The sequence below is a fragment of the Cnephaeus nilssonii genome, assembly GCF_951640355.1.
Source record: "Cnephaeus nilssonii genome assembly, chromosome: 24".
NCBI lineage: Eukaryota > Metazoa > Chordata > Mammalia > Chiroptera > Vespertilionidae > Cnephaeus > Cnephaeus nilssonii.
Window position 1 is genome coordinate 8,113,584 of NC_137095.1, and position 22,107 is coordinate 8,135,690.

Sequence of the window (22,107 nt, forward strand, 5' to 3'; positions counted from 1 at the left end):
GCAGCATCTAGGACGCCTCTCGGGCAACTCCAGCGGGGTGGTGGCGGCCTCTTGCCTCTGCCTTGGCACCTGCTAGGGGAACACCTCTCGAGGGGGCCTGGGAAAGTAGAGCTGCCAAGTTCTAGAAGACACGCCGCTCTGGCTGCTGCTGGTAAAGGCCAGGCCTCTCTTGGGCTCTCCGCCAGCCCTGGCAGGGCTTCAGAGCTGTGGGGAGCGGCCATGGGTGACTGACTGGGCCAGGGATACCTCTGTCTGTCCCTTTAAGATGAACCGCAGATGGGTGGGAGCCAAAGGAAGGAGACGGGCAGGTGTTCAGTTCTGCCTTCGGTGCAGATGCCCTGAGACTGGAGCCAAGACCTTGGGTTTCCCTGGAAAGGAGAGAGTGCTGCGTGGGGAGTCAGGGCCTTGACATCCACACCCAGCTTGGGGTTCACAGAGCCTGTAAAGAGGTAATGAAGGTACAATGAGGTCAGATGAGTGGGCCCCAATCCCCTATGACTGGTGACCTTAGAGGAAGAGATTAAGACAGACACAGACAGACACACAGACCAAGGGGTGACCATGTGAGGACACAGTGAGAAAAAGGTGGCCGTCTGCAAGCCAAGGAGGGAGGCCTCAAAGAAATCAAACCTGCTGACACCTTGATCTTGGACTTCCAGCCTCTACAACTGTGAGAAAACAAATTTTGGTTGTTCAGCTTCTCAATTTGTGGTATTCTGTTAGGGCAGTGGTCGGCAAACTCATTAGTCAACAGAGCCAAATAACAACAGTACAACGATTGAAATTTCTTTTGAGAGCCGAAAACCGACTTCTGCGCATGGGCCACGAAGTTTCAATCGCACTGTACGTGCGCGCCCACACGTGGTATTTTGTGGAAGAGCCACACTCAAGGGGCCAAAGAGCCGCATGTGGCTCGCAAGCCGCAGTTTGCCGACCACTGTGTTAGGGCAACCTGAGCCCCACTAATACACTAGCCTGGTCCCTGGGGCCCACTCACAGGCATCCTTTGAAAACAGTTTCACATCATTGTGGGCGAGCCCTACGGGTCAGCAGGAATGAAGGGGGCGCTGGCCTGGTGCAAGTGAACAGGTCTACGTGGCAACCCGCTCTGCCACCTTGCACAGCCGGCCAGATAGAGACCGTGCGCAATAAACGTGGTCAGATTGGCAAGGGAGGGCCCACAGCACCATTGGGAGGGCATGACTGGTTCCCCGCGGGATGGGAACATTTCCCCTTTCCCGGAGGCCATAAAATCACAGAACAAAAGCAGTTTTTTTAAAAAAAATTTATTTACATTTTAATCCTCACCCGAGGATAGTTTTTCCATTGACATTTTTTGAGAGAGAGAAAGACAGAATGTTGATGGGAGAGAACGATATAGATTGGCTGCCTTCTGCATGCGCACTGACCAGGGCCAGAGAGGAGCCTGAAACCGAGGTACGTGCCCTGGACTGGAATCGAACCCGGGACCCTTTGGTTCACAGCTCGACACTCTATGCACTGAGCCACACCGGCTAGGGCTGTGTTGTGTTTTTTTAAACACAAAGTATATAAGGGTCTGCCCTCAGCCCACCCCACTCCCCCAATCCATCCCATCAGTCCCAGCCCTGCCAACTTGGTGGTCAAGCAGCCCCCGTGTTTCTGCAGCTCAGGCTGTGTCTTCAGGGCACTGATCATTTTGGGGGGTGCCTAGGAGCAGAGGGCACTGCCCCAGCCCCCACGCCAGCCAGGGAGGCCACCAAACATTGCTTCCGTGAAAGGCATCACTTGGAAAAGGGATCCCTGGCTAAAGGAAAGTTTGAAAACCACTGGCCTCGCCCATGAGGGCGCCCACACTACAGGCTTGATTCCTAGCTGAAAAGGGGACAGGCAAGGCCATTAATAGAAGATGCTCAGGTGGCCCCCCTCCAAGTCTTCTTGCCAAAGTTCAGGGCAGCCACTGAGCTGCAGGCCTGAGCTCTGGAGAGGGCTGTCATCGCTGAAATGGAAGGTGGGGCCTGGTCCCTGGTGCTCCGAGCTGGGCAGCACCTCTGCACTGTGGCTCCAGTATCCCCATTGGGTCTGAGGCTGCAGTCTCTGGCATGCTGGGCCGGGCAGGAGGGGTGGGGTTTCTGGCAACAGATAGGACTCCGGAGACACACAGATACCCTGCAAGAGAGACAGGAGCAGCTGGTTAGTGGGCCACTATGGCCGAGACCTCGAACCTGGATGCTCCTCCGAGCGTGGCAGGCAGCTTCCAAACAGCCCTGGCATCCAGAATGCAGGGAAGCAAAGCGGTTAAGAGTGTCCGCTCTGCGGGTACGCTGCCAGGGTTCAAACCCCAGCTCTGCTATTCACCAGCTCCAAGAACACAGATAACCTCTTCTACTCTCAGTTTTCCCATCTGTAAATTGGGATGATGATACCTACTTCATAGGGCTAGATGCAGGGCAGAATGAGTCAATTCATGCACAGTAATATACATTTTGGTTATTAATATGCTATGGTATGGACCATGGTTCATGGGCCTCATGAATGAATGAAGCTGGAAGGAAACATGAAAGTCACCAGTTCAAAGCCCATCGATCAGGAAGGCCCTCATCCTGGAGCTGCGGGGCTTCCGTCGTCCTCCCAGCTCTGAATGGAGCACTTTGGTACACGGCTCCTGCCACCTGCAGAAGCCAGGGTGGAAGGAGCCAGTCTGAAGGTTCCTCCCTCTGCCGCGGGGTGTGAGGACTTCTAGGTGTTGGTGGCCTAAACTGCGAGGGCCCCATCTCTTTCCCCAAGGGGTCGGCGCCCTCTCCATCTCCCCTTCAGCTTCTCTCCACCCCTAACCTGGGTGGGATTGGATAATCGGGACCTACAAAGTATGGGATCTATTGCAGACCAGAGCCTACCCACCCCGTCCATTTCCAACTGCAGCCTGGGCACGGTACCTGGTACACTGCAGCGGGCTCCGGGGCGGCGGGGGGCGGCGCCCAGGGCACCGCCGGGGTCCCGGGCTCTCCGGGTGTCTGCGTTCCGGAACCGGCTTCGGGCGGCGTCCAAAGGGCCGCATCGGGGGCCCTACGCTGGGACACTTGCGGAAGCGACGGCGTCCCGGAGCAGTAAGGGGGTGAGACCCAAGGACCCACGTCGGGGATCCTGCTCCCCAAGCATTCGGGCGCTGCTGGGACTCCTAGACAGGCAGGCGGGGACCCCCAAGACCCCGCCGCGGGGGCGGCGGAGCCCAGGATCTGGCCGCGCGCTGGCGTCGGCGTCTGCGCCTGCGCGGGGCCGCCGTCGGGGCAGAGCGGGCAGCCCCGAGGGGGCGTCTCGTCGTCGCTGCTCCGGGGGCGCGGGCGCCGGCGCCGCAGGCTGTCCTCGCTGAGGCCCAGCACGGCCGACAGGTGGCCGATGTAGCGGATGGCCAGGCGCAGCGTCTCGATCTTGGTGAGGCTCTGGCCGGCGGGCGCCACGGACGGCGGCAGGAAGCGGCGCAGCTCGTGCAGCGCGCGGGCGAGCGTGCGCATGCGCAGCTTCTCGCGCTCGCTGGCGCTCTGCCGCTGCCCGCCGGCCGGGGCGGGGCGCGCGCGTCCGGGCGCCGTCGGGGCGGCCTGCGGGGTTCGCGCGCCGCGGGCCGGGGGCGCGGGCTGCGAGGGGCCGCGGGCGCCGTCGCAGGGGCACGAGCCCGACGAGTCCGAGGAGGAGGAGGCAGGGGACGTGGAGTCCGGGTGCCCGGCCCAACCCCAGCCCTGGGGTAAGCTCCAGGGGTCGAGGGTCTGCAGAGGCGGGGACTGGGCCATGGCCGGGGCCGCGGGCTCCGCGAGGCTTTGGCCGGCCACCTCGGGGGCCTGAGCTTTTTATCCGGACCGAAGGTGCGAGGTGGCCTCCCGCCAGGTTGCAGCGAGGTGTCAAAACCCACAGAGGCCCAGGGAAGGTCTGGGCAGGGGCGGGGGGGCCTGGGAAAGCGGGCCCATTTGCGGAGGTGTGGATTCTGACTCCTTGGGGGGCTCTAATGGAGGCCCCTGCAGCCCGGGAAGTGTGGGAGGGACAATTCGCATCTGGATGGAGCTGCGAAGCTGCTCACCGGGCTCCCTCCCGCCCGCCCCGTCCACTCCGCTGCGCAGGGTGAGTGCCCAGGAGCCCGGCAGCAGCCGTGGGCAGTGCCATCGCCTCTGTCTCCCTGCGCCCAAGCTGCCTCTCAAGGGACTCAGGGACCCCTGCGCCTCTCTCATCACCAGTCCCAGGTGGGGAGCGCGCTGTGCCCAGTAACTTGCTCCCAGTGCCTACAAGGGTGCCCAGGACAAGGCCCGAGGGACCTGCCAGCAGTGATGGGGGGGGGGGGGTGTAGGGGGAGGGGGCGTGCAGGTGGACATTTCCTGGGTTCCTGGGAGCCTGCACTTGCTGGTTTGCTGAGTGACACCGAGAAAGGCCTCTCACTGCCCACAGCTCATTTCTGGTCCAGAAAAACAACAGGGGAGCCCTAGCCATTTTGGCTCAGTGGATATAGAGCGTCGTCCCGGGTTCGATTCTGGTCAAGGGCGCGTGGCCGGGTTGCAGGCTTGGTCCCTGGTGAGGGGCGTGCAGGAGGCAGCCGATCAATGATTCGCTCTCATCCTTGATGTTTCTCTCTCTCTCTCTCCCCCTCTCTCTCCCTTCCTCTTTGAAATCAATTTAAAAAAGAAAAGAAAAACAAGACAATGGTAAGATATGTACACACAATGGTAAGATATGTACACATATAATACCTTAATAAAAAAAAAAAAATAAAATAAAGAAAAACAAGAGAGGAGCCTGGAGAAGGAGAATGAATGGGGTGCAGAGGGCCTCCCAGACCTGCCCGGCCAGACCCTCTCTATTTGCTGTGTGACTTTGGACAAATGACTTCGCTCCTCTGAGGCTCAAGTTTCCTCGTTCTCAGCAATGACGCCACACACCAGCCGGGATGGTTGCCGGGCCTCGGGGGAACCATCCACAGAGCCATTTAGTGTGCACTTGGCACTGGGGCTCAGTGTGTGGTGCTATCGTTTCATAAAGAAGGTACTTACATTTCAGGATGCTCGTGGGCATTATTCACTTAATTCATGTTTATCTAGCAGCTGGTAAATGTCAGGCACGCCAGGGTGAGCAAGCTGGGCATGTTCTCTGCCCTCATGAGAGTTTATTTTTTAGTTTTTTAAATATGTTTTTATTGATTTCAGAGAGGGAGAGAGATAGAAACATCAGTGATGAGGGGATCATTGATTGGCTGCCTCCTGCACGTCCCCCACTGGGGATCGAGTCGGTAACCCTGACATGTGCCCTTGACCGGAATTGAACCCGGGACCCTTTCAGTCCACAGGCTGATGTTCTATCCACTGAGCAAGACCAGCTAGGGCCCCTCATGAGATTTTAGTTTTGTGGGAGAGGCTATTATATAATTAGTAGGCCCTCCATTAACTAGCTGTGTGCCCTTGGGCAAAGCCCTTAACAAGTCTGAGCCTTCTGCTCTATAAAACAAGGAATAATAATTATATATCTACTCACAGGACTGTTACAGTCTCATAATATAAACTTGAACATAGTAAAGTTTATAAAGGAAAACCTCTCACCCCTCAGCAATAGTTACAGTTTAAAGGAGGTGTCAATGTCTTTTGTGATTTTTAAAAAACAGATACTTTTATTGAATTTAGAGAGGAAGGGAGAGGGAGAGAGATAGAAACATCAATGATGAGAGAATCATTGATCATCTGCCTCCTGCACGCCCCACACTGGGGATGGAGACCGCAACCCAGGCATGTGCCCTGGCCTAGAATTGAACCATGACCTCCTGGTTAATAGGTTGATGTTCAACCACTGAGCCACGCCGGCCGGGCGACCTTTGTGATCTTTTTTAAAGGGGCAGACTTGGAGGCTAAGGGCCTCATCAGGGCCAGAGACTAGCGCTCTGGTTACAGAGGTGAGAGGTCACAGCTGGGCCTTGACCCATGCCTGGTTCTAGGGGAGGGAGAGAGGCAGAGAGAGGGCATTCTGGATGTGGGAACAGCATAAGCACAGGCCTGGCAGTGGGACTTCCCAAGGTGCCCCCCTGGAGTCAGGAGTAGATTAACCCATACCAGCCTGAAGAAGTAAATGGCTTTCCCTAGCCGGTTTGGCTCAGTGGATAGAGCATTGGTCTGTGGACTGAAGGGTCCCGGGTTCAATTCCGGTCAAGGGCACATGCCCGGGTTGTGGGCTCGATCCCCAGTGGGGATGTACAGGAGGCAGCCGATCAATGATTCTCTCATCACTGATGTTTCTTTCTCTCTCTCTTCCTCTCTGAAATCAATAAAAATACATTTTAAAAGAAAATAAGTAAATGGCTTTTTAGTATTTTGTGGCTGTTTTTAAAAATTAACTTTTAGTTACACCAATTCCATAAATACATTCTCTTTGTAAGAAATGGAAACATGCCCTGACCGGTGTGGCTCAGTGGATAGAGCATCGGCCTGTGGACTGAAGGGTCCCAGGTTCAATTCCGGTCAAGGGCATGTACCTTGGTTGCGGGCACATCCCCAGTAGGGGGTATGCAGGAGGCAGCTGATCGTTGTTTCTCTCTCATCAATGTTTCTAACTCACTCTCCCTCTCTATAAAAAATCAATAAAATATATTTTTTTAAAAAAGAAAGAAATGGAAACATGAGAGAGAAAGCTGGAGCCCCTGTAACCCCCCGTCCCGTCCCCCCCAAAACGGGAACAGCTATTGGTAAAGGGTTGCATTCACATCAGTCAACGTATGTCCTTAGAAGTCACACACAGCATAAAGGCGGTACCAGGGCCCTTTTGCCCATGCCAGCCTGTAACTTGTTCTTTTTTCACTCAGCAGCGTATATTAGAGCATTCCATGTGCGGACAGATGTCGCTCACTCGCAGTTGGTCATCGTTGATTTCAGTGTTCATCCATTTCCATCGTAGGAGATAATTTTTAAAATCTATATATATTTTTATTGATTTCAGAGAGGAAGGGAGAGGGAGAGAGAGAGACGGAAACATCAATGATGAGAGAGAATCATTGATTGGCTGCCTCCTGCACGCTCCCTACTGGGGATCGAGCCCACAACCGGGGCCTGTGCCCTTGACCGGAATGGAACCATGACCTCCTGGTTCATAGGTTGACCCTCAACCACTGAGCCATGCCGGTTGGGCCTCCTCAGAACTTATTTTAAAATATGTTGGAGCCCTAACCGGCTTGGCTCAGTGGATAGAGCGTCGGCCTGCGGACTGAAGGGTCCCAGGTTCGATTCCGGTGAAGGGCATGTACCTTGGTTGCGGGCACATCCCCAGTAGGAGGTGTGCAGGAGGCAGCTGATCGATGTTTCTCTCTCATCGATGTTTCTAATTCTCTATCCCTCTCCCTTCTTCTCTGTAAAAAATCAATAAAAAATATATTTTAAAAAAAGAATTAAAATATGTTGGAGAAAAGATGCTCATGTAACCACTGTAACATGATGATGAAGTAATAACTGACCTGGAATAACATAGGTCAGGGCAGCTGTTGTTTGGTTTATTGTAGCTGCTATGAATGAGGAGAGGGAACTTGATCCGTAACACAAAAAGAAGATGGAATCAGTTAACCATGCCTGATTTTAAACATGCTTTCTTTGGAAAGAAGCAGTTGGTTATGCAACATTTCATGACTTAAAAGGGCTTAAACCCACGTTAAAAAAATACCAAAGCACTTTTTCCTGTGGGCAGAGTAGACTCAGAAAACATTCAGTCACTTCTTTTTTTTTTTAATCTTTGCCCAAGGATATGTTCTTCTTTTTTTTTTTAATATATTTTATTGATTTTTACAGGGAGGAAGGGAGAGGGATAGAGAGCTAGAAACGTCGATGAGAGAGAAACATCGATCAGCTGCCTCCTGCACACACCCCACCGGGGATGTGCCCGCAACCAAGGTACATGCCCTTGACCGGAATCGAACCTGGGACCTTCCAGTCCGCAGGCCGACGCTCTATCCACTGAGCCAAACCAGTTTCGGCCCGAGGATATGTTCTTATTGATTTTTACAGAGAAGAAGGGAGAGAGATTGATTGAGAAACATTGATCGGTTGCCTCCCGCACCCACGACTGGTGATCAAACCCAAAACCCGGGTATGTGTCCTGACTGGGAATTGAACCCAAAACCTCTTGGTGTAGGAGATGATACTCCAAACGACTGAGCCACCCTGCCAGGGCGTCCTGCACTTTGGAGGTTGAAATGATGGCAAACGCAAGTAAATCGTTTCTTATTGATACAACGCTGGAATGTTTTCAGTTTTGGCCCAACAGCCAGCTGGATTTGGAGTGGTAAAGTACCCTTGTGACCTCCAGGAAGGTTCTAAACACCCAGTATTGCCCAGCCAGCATGGCTCAGTGGTTGAGCACCGACCTATGAACCAGGAGATTACGGTTCGATTCCCGGTCAGGGTACCTGCCCGGGTTGTGGGCTTGATTGCCAGTGTGGGGCGTGCAGGAGGCAGCCGCTCCATGATTCTCTCTCATCACTGATGTTTCTGTCTCTATCCTGCTCCCTTCCTCTCTGCAATCAATAAAAATATATTTTAAAAAATAAACACCCAGAATTATTCCTTCCTCGCCCATCCTACCCTCACCTCACCCATTGGAGCCAATCCAGAGTGATTTCCTGTGAGAGGATTTGGTGAATAATGGGAGTCCACCCAGCACCGAGGCCTGCGTGCTTTTTCTTTTCTTTTTTTTTAAAAATTATATTTTATTGATTTTTTTACAGAGAGGAAGGGAGAGGGATAGAGAGTTAGAAACATCAATGAGAGAGAAACATCGATCAGCTGCCTCCTGCACACCCCCCACTGGGGATGTGCCCGCAACCAAGGTACATGCCCTTGACCGGAATCGAACCTGGGGACCTTTCAGTCCGCAGGCCGACGCTCTGTCCACTGAGCCAAACCGGTTTCGGCCGGCCTGCGTGCTTTTTCCTCTAGGTCTGGGCTAGCCGCAGAGCCTGGGCCTTAGACTGACCGTGGGATGTCAGAGCATAAATTCTGGAAAGTGGGGGCCTTAGGCCTGGCTTGCTGTGGCCCGTGGCTCTTCAGTGGGTCGACCTGGGATCCAGGCTCTGCGGCCCAGGGGCCCTGTCGGCCAGCCCCACTCACCAGGGGGAGACCAACTGCATCCTCCCACTGGGCCTCTGTTTCGTATAGGGAGGTAGTATAGCTTAATGGTTAGGAGGCTGGGCTGGGGAATCATTCCTGGGTTTTGGAGTTTCAGCTCGACCCTTTACCAGCTGAAGAGATAGATGGTGCTTAGACCTAGGGAACAGGGCCAGTAGAATGTTCGCAAGAGTGGCAGGGACTTGTAGTTGTCCACACAGCATGTGTTACAGCCTCTCTTCTCTCTTCCTTAACTACAGGAGTCTGTATTGTGGAGGCTTACATGCCCAGCTAAAGCCTACAGTTCCACCCGGCCACAGTGGCTCAGGGGTTGAGCATCGACCTATGAACCAGGAGGTCGAGATTCAATTCCCAGTCAGGGCACATGCCCGGGTTGCAGGCTCCATCCCCAGTGTGGGGCGTGCAGGGGGCAGCCGATCGATGATTCACTCTCATCATTGATGTTTCTGTCTCTCTCCCCCCATCTCCCATCCTCTCTGAAATCAATAAAAATATATATATTTTTTAAAAAGCCCCTCCAGTTCCCAGCCTGTCTTGCAGATGGAATGGCCAGTGAAATGGTGGGGGAAGTATTGAAGGAGGCTTCTAGGAAAGGGCTTTAAAGCAGGGAGGATCCTGCTGTGGCTCCAACCACTTACATTTTCTGGAAAATAGGTGTGATGGCTGTAGCTCCAGCAACCATTTTGTGACCCGGAGGCAATCTCAAGGACGCAAGTCGCACACTGAGGATGCTGGAGCAGAAAGGAGCCCGAGGCATCCGTGACAACATGGAAGCGCCACACCAGCCCAGGACTGTCTGCCCGTGAGTTTCTTTAATGTGTGAGAAAATGAATCACCATCTTGTTTTTTGTTGTTGTTTTTGAATTGATTTCAGAGAGGAAGGGAGAGAGAGAGAGAGAAACATCAATGATGAGAGAGAATCATGGATCAGCTGCCTCCTGCACGCCCCACACCGGGGATCAAGCCCACAACCCCGGCATGTGCCCTGACCGGGAATCGAACCGTGACCTCCTGGTTCCTAGCTCGATGCTCAACCACTGAGCCATGCCGACCAGGCCCCACCGTCTTGTTTAAGTTGTTGTCATTTTGGGTGTGTGCATTGAGCAGCCAGACACAATTCCTGTCCACGTAATGAAGACGCTCCTGGGGTACCCTTGTGAACAAGGGGGCCATGTGGGCTGGATGACAGGTCAGTGTAGTGGATTCGTCAGTTTCGTTGTCTCCACAGATGAACGGGTGAATGTTTTTTCTGGAGGAAGTTCTCTAGTGATGTGCCAGCTCTATTCCCAGTCTTGTCACGGGCAGAATAGGGGTTTTTGTGTTTGTTTTTAATACATTTGTGTGGTTTTTTAAAAATATTTTTTTATTGATTTCAGAGAGGAAGGAAGAGGGAGGGAGAGATAGAAACATCAAGGATGAGAGAGAATCATGGATTGGCTGCCTCCTGCACGCCCCCTACTGGGGATTGAGTCTGCAACCCGGGCATGTGCCCTGATCAGGAATGGTTCATAGGTTGATGCTCAACCACCGAGCCACACCGTCAGGCCTGAGGTCCTTTTAGAGCTGAAGCCAAGGATCTGGAGAGGATGGGGGATGCTGCCTTGGGCTCTGGGCAGTCTCGGTGAGGGAGCCCCAGGGGCGCTTCATGGGCCTCACAGGAACACCCCCAGCCTGCTCTCCACGGAGCCCCAAGCTCTGGCTCGGCCTCTGGCTCAGCGCGGCCTGCTCTGGGGCTGGAACCGCAGCCCCCTCCACCTCTGGCTGAGCTTGTCTGCGTGGCTCCAGCCGGCTGGGCGCGTGAGGCCGGCAGTGCCCACGTCAAGGCACCTGTTATGCAGGTGAGGACCCTGTTGCCTTCATCCCGTCATCCCCCATCCACTTCCCAGGACTTTGCCCCCGACCCGCCGTCAGATGAGAAGGGCGTCGGGCTCTGGTGCTGTTGGGGGCTGTGGGGGGGGGGGGGGGCGGGGCGGGGCTGTGTCAGGTGGCTTAGCGCAGGCCTCCCCGTTGGTTCTGCACCTGCTCTTTCTCCCCGACGGGCACACAGGTCCAAGGCTGGAGGCGGGTTACCACCTGGCCCCTACCCCCTCCGTCTTCTTTCCCTTCAGGCCCTGGGGGCGGGCAGGCTGTGGGAACGTGGGAGGGAAGGCGGGAGGGAAGGAGGGAGGCTGGCTATGCGGGGCTGCAGGGCCAGGTGGTATTCTCATTACCAGCCAGAGCGAGGGCCAGCCCGCCGGCCCCCTGGCCACGGTGGCTGCCTTCACACCTCCGCTCCGCCTGTTGACACAAGGCTGCCTCCCTCAGGGCACAAGGTGTCGCCTTGGGAACCAGGGTGTGCAGGGGCCTCCAAAACAGCCGGCAGCAGGCCCCTCGGCATCCCTGGAGCGCACGGCTGGGGATGGGGGGAGAGGATGCAGGTCCCCACTCAGGGGGGGCCCAGGGGAAAGGCAGATTCCATGTGTCCGGGATGGCGAGGGAGGACACTCTGAGTCAGCCTGCCCAGATCCAGCTTCTCCCGGCCCTGGTGCTGGGCCGTGACTCCGGGCACAGCCAGGGAAGCCCAGTGACAAGGCCGTGCCAGGCAGAGCACCGTCCGTGTCACCGGGAGGCCCAGAGACGGACAGCCACCAGGACAAGGTCACAGAGCAGCTGCTGGAGCTGGAGCTCCCCTGACCCGCTCTTCCTAGCCCCCCTGTCACCTAAGTGTCCCGCGCTGCCTACACAGCCATCCAGGGCGCAAACCCAGGACTTCCGCCCGCTGTTCTCCCCTTTCTCAGATGGAACCAGGCCCAGAGGGGTCCATCATCTGCCTAAGGTCCTCAGAGCCAGGATTTGGCCCCCAAAGGGCCGCGCACCACACCCCCCGGGAAACTCCACCCGGCCCGGGGCCCGGGCTCCAGGGGGGGCGAGTCGCTGCCCGCTGGGAGCTCAGAGCTGGAGGAGAAAGAGGAGCAAGTGGGCTCTGAGTCTGGGGTGCCTGGTGTGCTGGGAGCCCGTGGGCGACAGCTGAGCTCCCTGGCTGGTCAGCGGGGCGGGTTGCAGAAGGAAAGGGGGGACCTGAAATTGTGGGTTTTCCTCCAAGTGGAGGTGGGGCATTCCAGGCAGCGGGGAAGGGTGTGAGCCCAAGTCTGGGAATGGAAGGCCCAGCCAATGCCAAGCGGGCTGGGGCCCCAGGACGGGGATGGGGACTGACGGGTGGAGCGGGTGTGGATGAGCAGATGGGAGCTGGGATTCCTGGTGGATGAGGAGTTTGGACTCAGGGAGGCAATGAGTCCACAGAAATTCTGAGGAAGGAGAGAATGTGAAGGAAGGGGGGAAAGGATGTGGCCACTGTTGGCTGGATAAACACAGGGATGGGAGTTTGCTGGGGGCCACAGGTACCCACAGGCAGGCCATGGAGGGAAACCCCCTGCTCTTCCTCCAACAAGAAAGCTGAGCTGAGGAGGCTGGTGTGCCCGGGCCTGCAGAGTGCCTGGGCCTGGTAGCGGCAGCTTAAGCCTAGAGCCAGCCTGCCTGGGCTCAATCCCCTTGAGTCTCAGTCTTACCATCTGTGAAATGGGTTTCTTTGCTGAGATGATTAGGGTTAACACCATGTGTTCAGCACATGGCACTCCACAGATCCTGCCTGCCGCCCTGCTGGCCAGGAGTGGCTGTCTGAAGTCCTGCAGCTCATGGGAGGGACGAAGGGGTGAATGAGTGGTGCCCACTCTTGCTGGAACGCAAGCAAGCGTGGGGGGCGGGGCGGATGGTTCTGCAAAGTCCCCCTCCACCCTCCTTCCCTTTTTCTTTCCTTTACCAAAGCAAGGAATGCTGTTACAGAAAATCGAGACGATACAGACAATCAAAAAGAAGGGAATTTTGAATGCCCCCCAGTTTCATCCACCCAGAGAGAACCCCGATGGCATGTTGGTCCATCTCTCTGCATGCCAACCTTTTCTAGCATCCCTACAAATACATGAGCATATAGATGGAGCATGGGGAGAGAGCGTGTTGGGGATTTTTATGTGTTGTGGGTATTCTTTTGTATATATATTTTATTTTATATTATTATTATTATTTAAATATATTTTATTGATTTTTTACAGAGAGGAAGGGAGAGGGATAGAGAGTCAGAAACATCGATGAGAGAGAAACATCGATCAGCTGCCTCCTGCACACCCCTCCTGGGGATGTGCCCGCAACCAAGGTACATGCCCTTGACTGGAATCGAACCTGGGACCCTTCAGTCCCCAGGCCGACGCTCTATCCACTGAGCCAAACGGGCTACGGCTATATATTTTATTTCTGAAAATAACTTTTTATATCAGAAATAAAGGTGGTGGACACACCGAGCAATATACAGATCTTGTAACATAGGAACTCACACCTGACACCTATATGATAACCATTGTCCCCCAAAAAGGTTTAATTTAAAAAAAAAAGAACTTAATGGAGATGTAATTCACATACAATACATTCACCTGTTTATTTTCTTAAATATATCTTTATTGATTTCAGAGAGGAAGGGAGAGGGAGAGAGAGAAACAGCAATGATGAGAGAGAATCATTGAGCGGCTGCCTCCTGCACACCCCCTGCTGGGGATTGAGCCCACAACCCAGGCATGTGCTCTTGACCGGAATCGAACCTGGGACCCTTCAGTCCACAGGCCAACACTCTATCCACTGAGCCACACCGGCTAGGGCACATTTATAATTTTTTATATATATGTATATATATATATACATATACATATATATATATATATATGAACATTAAAATTTGCCATCTTAATAATTTTAACCCTTTGCACTCGCTTGCTTTTTTCTCTATTCCTTTATTCTACTCGGGATTTAATTTTTTAAATACCCCAGATTTTACAAAGCACGGCAGTAGAATAAAATACTGGAGTTTCTTTTCATACAAACTTATTTATTTGGATTTTTTTATATTTCAAATTATTGATACATTCAAAGAGTAATTTTAATCTCGATGCTAACCGTGTCGAGTCACACTCGACATCCGAGTGCAAAAGGTTAAGTGTGCAATTCAATGGCATTAATTACACTCACAATGTGTGCGACCATCACCACTTCTATTTCCAAAATTTTATCAACCTCAAGTAGGAACTCTGTACACCATTAAACAACTCTCCCTTACCCACCTCCCCCCGCCTCTGGTAACCTCTAATGGGCTTCCTCCGTTATGAATTTGAATATGTAGGTATTTCCTATAAGTGGAATCATACAGTATTTGTCTTTTGGTGTCTGGCTTACTTCATTTAGCATAATGTATTCAAGGTTCATCCATGGTGTAGCATGTGTCCAGACTTCATTCCTTTTCATGGCTGAATAATATTCCATTGTATGGATATACCACGTTTGTTTACCCATTCATCAGTCAATGGAAACTGGGGTGGTTTCCACCTTTTTAAAAAAATATATATTTTTATTGATTTCAGAGAGGACGGGAGAAGGAGAGAGATGGAAACATCAATGATGAGAGAGAATCATTGATAGGCTGCCTCCTGCACGCCCCCCACTGGGGACTGAGCCCGAAACCCTGGTATGTGCCCTTGACCGGAATCAAACCTGGGACCCGTCGGTCCGCAGGCTGACACTCTATTCACTGAGCCAAACCGGCTAGGGCTGTTGCCACCTTTTGGTTATTACTGATAATGCTGATATGAATGTTTGCCTTACAAATACTTATTCTAGACCCTTTGGGTATCTAAAGAGCCCATTGTTTTGTGACCAGTTTTTCCTCACTGATGTATTAAGATCATTTTCTGTATCCGTACATGTAGTTCTTTTTCTTTTTTAACCTCACCAGAGGATATTTTTTCATGGATTTTCAGAGAGAGTGGAAGAGAGAGGGAAAGACAGAGAGAAACATCGATGTGAGAGAAACATATCGATTGTTTGCCTCCTGCATGTACCCCGACCAGGGCCCATGGCCAGGGAGGAGCCTGCAACCGAGGTACGTGCCCTTGACCGGAATCGAACCCGGGACCCTTCAGTCCACAGGCCGACGCTCTATCCACTGAGCCAAACCGGCTAGGGCAGTACCTGTATTTCTAAACCGAGATTTTGGTAACAAGTTCTCTGGTATACACTGAGATGCCATACAGTTTTCCACAGAGAAATAGCCTTATAATTTTACAAATAGTTTAAAATTGTACATTAACATGCAGTTTTAAGCTATATAATCTCCTTGTCAAAAATGTAAACATTACAGGTGAAGATTCAAGTCTTCGTTGACCCTCCCCCCGACCCCAAACCCAGACCTCCCCTCCCACAAATAAGCCTGGGTACGTTATTATGGATTTGGTGAGAACCGGGGCCTTAGTCTGTGCTTTTACACAGTAGATCTTTACAAAATGCAGGGCGAAAATATGCATAGGCTCCATATTCGATGATTTCCTATGTAGGGATTTTTTAGATTCTCGTTTTCTTATGTTTTAGCTTATATCAGTGGTGCCTCATGGAATGTTTCGTTGTTTTTTGTTTTTGTTTTTTCTGCAGCTTGGTTCTGTCACTCAGCAGTATGCCTACACTTGTGCCTTTAATCTTTTCTAATCAGGATGAATTCCCATCAGGGGAACCGCTGGGCAAGGGTACGCTAAGGCTGTCCTGAATCCCGGCCCCAGGGGGCCCCAGAGGTGGGGACCTGGTCATGGGCGGCCAGCAGCTCGTGCCCACACACCTGTGTGACCGCCTGTGCCAGACGCTGACCGCGCATGCCCAGGGCCTGGGCTGGGGCGTGACCTCCAAGGGTGCAGAAACTTCCTCGGCTCAGGCCCAGGGCTGCATCCGGGACTTCTCCTGGTGGGGGGCCCCCCAGAGCCGAGGACTGAGTTCATTCTATCCTCAGTTGGGGGCCCGTAATCAATACTGATCACGTAAGACCCTTCTCCTGCTCCATTCATTATATGATCCATTTAAGCTCTTGCACTTCCTCTAGAGCAGTGATGGGCAACCTGTTGAGCTTGGTGTGTCAAACTTCGCCAAAAAACTGAGCATAACTCGGGTAGTGTGTCACTTGGAGGAAAAAACTAACTCCAAGACTCTAGTCGCAAATGTTTCACCCTCAGGAGCAGCAAATGTTTCATCCTCGGCATGCGGCCGCGTGTCATCAGAAATGGCTACGCGTAGCCGAAACCGGTTTGGCTCAGTGGATAGAGCGTCGGCCTGCGGACTCAAGGGTCCCAGGTTCGATTCCGGTCAAGGGCATGTACCTTGGTTGCGGGCACATCCCCAGTAGGGGGTGTGCAAGAGGCAGCTGATCGATGTTTCTCTCTCATTGATGTTTCTAACTCTCTATCCCTCTCTCTTCCTCTCTGTAAAAAATCAATAAAATATATTAAAAAAAAAAAAAAGAAATGGCTACGCGTGTCAGTGCTGACACGCGTGTCATAGGTTCGCCATCACTGCTCTAGAGGTTCCCCACTCAGTCCAGGGACATCCCTGTCCCCCAGCCTCTGGCAAAGGAGGCCACACAGACTCCGCACCCGTCTCCCCCCCCCCCCCCCCCAGACCCTGCCCAGGCATTCCAGCTCAGTCTGCGAGCCCCCACTCTGCTTTTTGTTGGGTCTAAAGTCAGGTACCTTTGGGGAGGTGGGGTGGGGGACCCTCCTTCCCCTGCTCTTGGGAAGGAGGACCTGGAAGTGGCTGAAGGCCGGAGCCACCCAGCGACTTGGCGTGGGAGCCCGGGCAGGGGTGTCTAGCCCTGCGGCGGCCTGGGCTGGCGCTGAGTACGGGCCTCCCCCTCCTGCCAGGACTGGCCGCTGGCTGGCACCTCACTGCTGTGAGCAGTCAGCCAGGACAGGGGCGGGGTGAGCGGGGCCTGAAACCTGTACCTCCTGCCTGGGGAGAGCTGCGTCGTGTGCTTTCTGGGGGGGCTGGGGCTGGATGTGCCCCAAGTTGGCAGCTGAGCTGGGCCTGCAGATGCCCTCCGGGGAGCTGGCAAGGGCTCAGAGCCCACGGTGTCCCGCCTGGAGTTTCGGTCAGCTTGTGGTCTGACTCTTTCAACCTTCGTTCCAGGGCTGCGTGTGGGGAAGCGGGAAGGGGCCTGAGCCCTGCTTGTCCGCAGCCCTCCTGAGCCAGTCCCCCCCCCCCCCCCCCCCGGCTCCCCTCTAGGCTCCATCTTGCTCTGCCTCTGCACACAGATGGACAGATGAGCAATCGGGTCCAGAAAAGGCAAGTGGCCTGTCGGGGGTCACAGAGCCCATCACGCCAGCGCTGAGCCAGCTGCACCCACTTCGTAAGCCAGCCCGGCACCTCTGCTTAGCTCCCCGCGCCCACCACTCCCACCCAGCACTGGCCCTGCTCCAGGAGAAAGGCCTTTGACTGGTCAGAGGTAGGTGTGCCTTTTACGGATCATAAGATCCCGGGTGGCTGGGCAGCGCCCTCTGCTGTCTGTGGCTGGAAATGCAAGGACGCTGTATCCTGTACACCTATCCCCGCGTATGCTGTGTGCGTGACTCCCGGTCAGCACTGTGGCCTGAGACGGACGCTTTCTCACCAAACGTGCAGAGCTCCCAGGACATCTGGGCAGGCCATCGGGAGTCCCTGCTGCATTGTACAGTCGGAGAAACAGAGGCCACTTTATGCCTCAGTTTCCCCACCTTTCACTGTAAAGCTCAGACCCCCCTCCATGTACCCGGATGAAGCAAAGGAGCAGCATGTGACACCCCCCCCCCCCCCAAGGGCAGAGGCAGGGTCTGCTGGCCCTGTTCTCAGCCAGCTCCCAGGACTTCTCTTGAACCCTCCCCGGAATCCGCCAAATCTCTCCCCTTTCTTCCCACCCCCTCCCTCCTCATCACCCCTCTGCCTCCTGTGACTTCCACTGGCTGCATATCCAGCTGATCCATGGCCAGGATAATCAGATTATCGTGGTTCCAGAATAATCTATTCCATATGGCTTGCCAACTCAGTGGCTCCGGGAGCCAGAGGTGTGAGGAGAGGGGGTGATCCCAGTTGGAAAGGGGCTCCCTGGGAGCCTCGGGCTGGAGCTGGGAGGCTGCTGGGGAAGGAGGGAGGAGGAGGAGGAGTTGGGAGCCTCGTGCCGGGTCCTCTGACTGCCCTGGGCTCCAGGTGGCCTCAGCCCCCCTCCAGCCTCAGCTCATCCTCATGCATCTGCTTTGGATCCATGGGTGGGGGCGGGGGGGGCAGGCACTCTGGGCCTCTTCCCCGCTCTGCACTGGGGGGAGGCTCACTGGAGTCTGGGAGACTTTACTTTTCAGATCCGGACTGTCGGGCTCCATCCTCAGGGGCTCTGGTGCGGAGGCCCAGGGTGGGCCGGGACACCTCTCTCTTTTTCCTGTCCACAGGCCCCTTTGACATGGAGTGGGGTTTCGGGGGGCTTTCAGGGCATCACCCCCGCCCGGCACCCTCACTCACAGGGCAGCCCTCCTGGAGGAAAGGAGCCATCGAGCCCCCCAGACTCAGAGGTGGCACGGGGCAACACCGGCCGTGGCCCCAGACAGAGCCAGATGGACCCCAGCTCTGCAGCCATGTGACAGGGGACGGCCTCTCGCCACTCCGTCGCCTCCTCAGCCAGGCGAGCCCGTACCCCTGCGTCACAGCATGGTTGTGAGCTGGGACCCAGCCGAGCCCCAGCACTGCCAGGCCCCGAGTGGCAGTCTCAGCATGCATGTGGGTGCTGCACGAAGCGCGTCTGTGGGGTGTGATCGATCCTCGCCACATCTTCACAGTGGGCGCCACACACCCCAGGCCCAGAAGCAGCAGCTGGGGCTCAGACGGACAGTGAGCGCCACGGGTAGGACATAGGACATGGCAGGAGAGGGATCCCAACCCACGTTGTCCACACTCCAGAGGGTGTCCTAGGCCCGTGGTCGGCAAACGGCGGCTCGCGAGCCACATGCGGCTCTTTGGCCCCTTGAATGTGGCTCTTCCACGAAATACCACGTGCGGGCGCGCACGAACAGTGCGATTGAAACTTCGTGGCCTATGCGCAGAAGTCGGTTTTCGGCTCTCCGAAGAAATTTCAATTGATATTTGGCTCTGTTGACTAATGAGTTTGCCGACTACTGTCCTAGGCTGTCAGAAGGAGGGGGCTTCATGAACAATAAGGCTGGAGGATCCCTGGCATTAGGGGACCCCCAAATTAAGAGCTTCCCAGGGGACGCGCCTGCTGACGCTAGGCAGGCTGGCGGTCCAGAGCTGCTTCCTTCCCCTGGGGCTCCGGCTCCAGCCGGACAGGAATGAGGGGCTGGAGGGGCATGTTGACATAGCACCTTTGATTAGCACTCGTATGTCAGGGGGCTGCCGGGGAAATGAGGGCCCTGGTGCTGGGAGATGGGAGAGGGGGCCAGCACCCAAGACCCGGCTTGGCCTGCCTGCGGAGACCGGCTGGTTCCTAGCAGGAAGGCGGAGGCCTACGGGGGTGCTGCCCTGTCCTGCCCCCCACCCCACTGAACTCTCACCTCTGCTCAGTGGGGCTGCCCCCAGGCCTCATTTCCCAGCCTTACACTTTGGGGAGCGAAGGCAGGCTCGGGCAGGGGAGCAGGAGCCACTGGCTCAGGCACTTGTCAAAACACAGGCCCCCGAGGTGTGAAGTCCTCACCCCAGTGGGGGGGCGTGTGGGCCCGGCCGCCCGGAGAACTCATTAACTCGGGCAGCTCCCAAATGAACCCACCAGAGAGGCTGGCGATAAGGAGATCAAAGGTGACAGGCATGGGGAAGGGAAGAGGGGGGCTGGCTGGCAGGAGGCGGCAGGGCCAGGCTCCAGATTGGGGGTCCCCCCTCTGCCCCCACTGGGCTCCATCAGGCCGACTGACCACAGGCTTTGCACAGTCTGGGCCCAGAGACCCCAGGGGCTACAGGAGAGGGAGGGACTCCCACGTGGCATCTCCAGTTTGTTAGCATTTAGGGCTGAACACCCTGCCTCTTGCATGCCATTCGGTGGGCTGTTCGTCTCCACACTCACCCCTGGGTTGTATTATTATTATTATCATTCTACCTTTTTTTTCAAAGATAATATTAAATGCTTTATTAATGAGAGATCCAGAAATGTGTTTAAACATGTCCAAATGAGAATTTGAAGGATATATGAATATTATATATTATAAGTACTTATATACACACATATATACATATATTCACATGCACATACACACACAAAATCAGGGATGCTGAAATGAACTTACCAATTGATTGCATAAAACTGATCAATATCCTATAGGGTGATAAAATATCACGTATACATTTTTAATTTACTAACAGAATAAGACTTCCACAAGTTACCATGTGTGAGTTTTCTGGGAATATATGTTTCTGTGTGCATATATTAATGAAGATCGGTTTGGAAAGTAGGACCAGGCGTCACAACCATTTTAGAGCATGAGAAACTTAAAACTTTTTAAAAATATTTTTTTATTGATGTCAGAGAGGAAGGGAGAGGGAGAGAGACCTAGAAACATCAATGATGAAAGAGAATCATGGATCGGCTGCCTCCTGCACGACCCCAACTATGGACCGAGCCCCAAACCTGGGCATGTGCCCTTGACCGGAATCGAACCAGGGACCCTTCAGTCCACAGGCCGACGCTCTGTCCATTGAGCCAAACTGGCTAGGGCACCCCTGGTTCTTTGCAACAGAGACCCGCTTGTCTCACAGCACTGTGGTGCCCTCTCCGCTCCAGCTCTCTCGGCGGCTCCCGTGTGAGCTCTCGGTGAATGTCAGGTATTAGGTCCCTGATCTGAGATCCCTCAGGAGCCGGACCTGTGTTCTCAGCACAGTCTTGTCCAAGTATGGACAATTGATTTTGTACTTAATGAAATACAAATTCACTTCGGAGCGTCTTTGCCAACAAACCAGTGGCGATCACAACCATATGGGGATTGGAGGCATTTTTAAAAATATATATTTTATTGATTTTTTACAGAGAGGAAGGGAGAGGGATAGAGAGTTAGAAACATCGATGAGAGAGAAACATCGATCAGCTGCCTCCTGCACACCTCCCACTGGGGATGTGCCCGCAACCAAGGTGCATGCCCTTGACCGGAATCGAACCCGGGACCCTTCAGTCCGCAGGCCGACGCTCTATCCACTGAGCCAAACCGGTTTTGGCTGGAGGCATTTTTTATATTCAGAAGGCTGGCCACAAGGGCCCAGGCCCTCTGAGACCCCCCCACCCTCCTGCCTCTCAGCCTGTACCCCGCGCCCCTCCCGTGCTGTGCACAGCACCCTCTGCCAGGGCCCAACCACATGTTCCCTCCCGTCTAGTCGGGTCAAAGGGGGGCCCAGTCTCTGGGCTCCAATACCAGGTTCTTGGCTTGAATCTGGAGGCCCCAGAAGGCATCCATCAGCCCAGGCCCAGGAAGGGCAGCTCCTGCTGACGGCTGCAGGCTGAGGGGGCCAGGCTCTCCTTGGGAGTATGTGGGTCCTGCCCTGTGCACCCAGGCAGGGTGGCACTGCCTCTCCTGGCTGTGACTGGGCATAAGCATTCTGAGACAGACTGCCAGGGTGGGTTACAGGTGTTAGCGGAGGTCACTGCATAGAACAGTGGTCGGCAAACTCACTAGTCAACAGAGCCAAATAGCAACAGTACAACGATTGAAATTTCTTTGGAGAGTCAAATTTTTTAAACTTAACCTTCTTCTAACGCCGCTTCTTCAAAATAGACTCGCCCAGGCCGTGGTATTTTGTGGAAGAGCCACACTCAAGGGGCCAAAGAGCCGCATGTGGCTCACGAGCCGCTGTTTGCCGACCACGGGCCTAGAAGATAAAGACAAGGGGAGGGCAGCGGTGGGCTGAGATGCCAGGGGAGACGGTACCAAGCTGCTTTCCTTTCTTTCCTACCAGCTCACCCTCCGGTCCCCTGAGTCTGGAAGCCGTGGAGGATGCGAAACAGTAGATCTTCTCTCAAAGACGTGAAGCCCCAGTCCAGCTGGAGGGCATCATGCATGAAGTAGCTGTTGGGACAGGTGCTGGCGCCAACCTGAACGGTCAGGTAGGCAATATAGAAAAATCCTCTGTGAGATTTCCTATGTGACAG

At 54.4% G+C, this 22,107-nt stretch overlaps 1 protein-coding gene and 1 long non-coding RNA gene across 2 annotated transcripts; one reads left to right on the forward strand and one right to left on the reverse strand.

The window, feature by feature from the left end:
• Positions 1 to 1,315: 1,315 nt before the first annotated feature.
• MESP2 (mesoderm posterior bHLH transcription factor 2) lies at positions 1,316 to 3,764 on the reverse strand (the record flags this gene model as incomplete). Its single annotated transcript, XM_079764127.1, has 2 exons — positions 1,316 to 2,148; positions 2,916 to 3,764. 2 exons carry the CDS (start codon positions 3,762 to 3,764, stop codon positions 1,879 to 1,881), a joined length of 1,119 nt encoding a protein of 372 aa, XP_079620253.1. The 3' UTR covers positions 1,316 to 1,878.
• LOC307094975 lies at positions 3,581 to 20,961 on the forward strand. The gene is made up of 3 exons (XR_013813152.1): positions 3,581 to 3,718; positions 9,765 to 9,912; positions 17,226 to 20,961. It is a non-coding gene; the product is annotated as an uncharacterized lncRNA (long non-coding RNA).
• Positions 20,962 to 22,107: the final 1,146 nt, after the last annotated feature.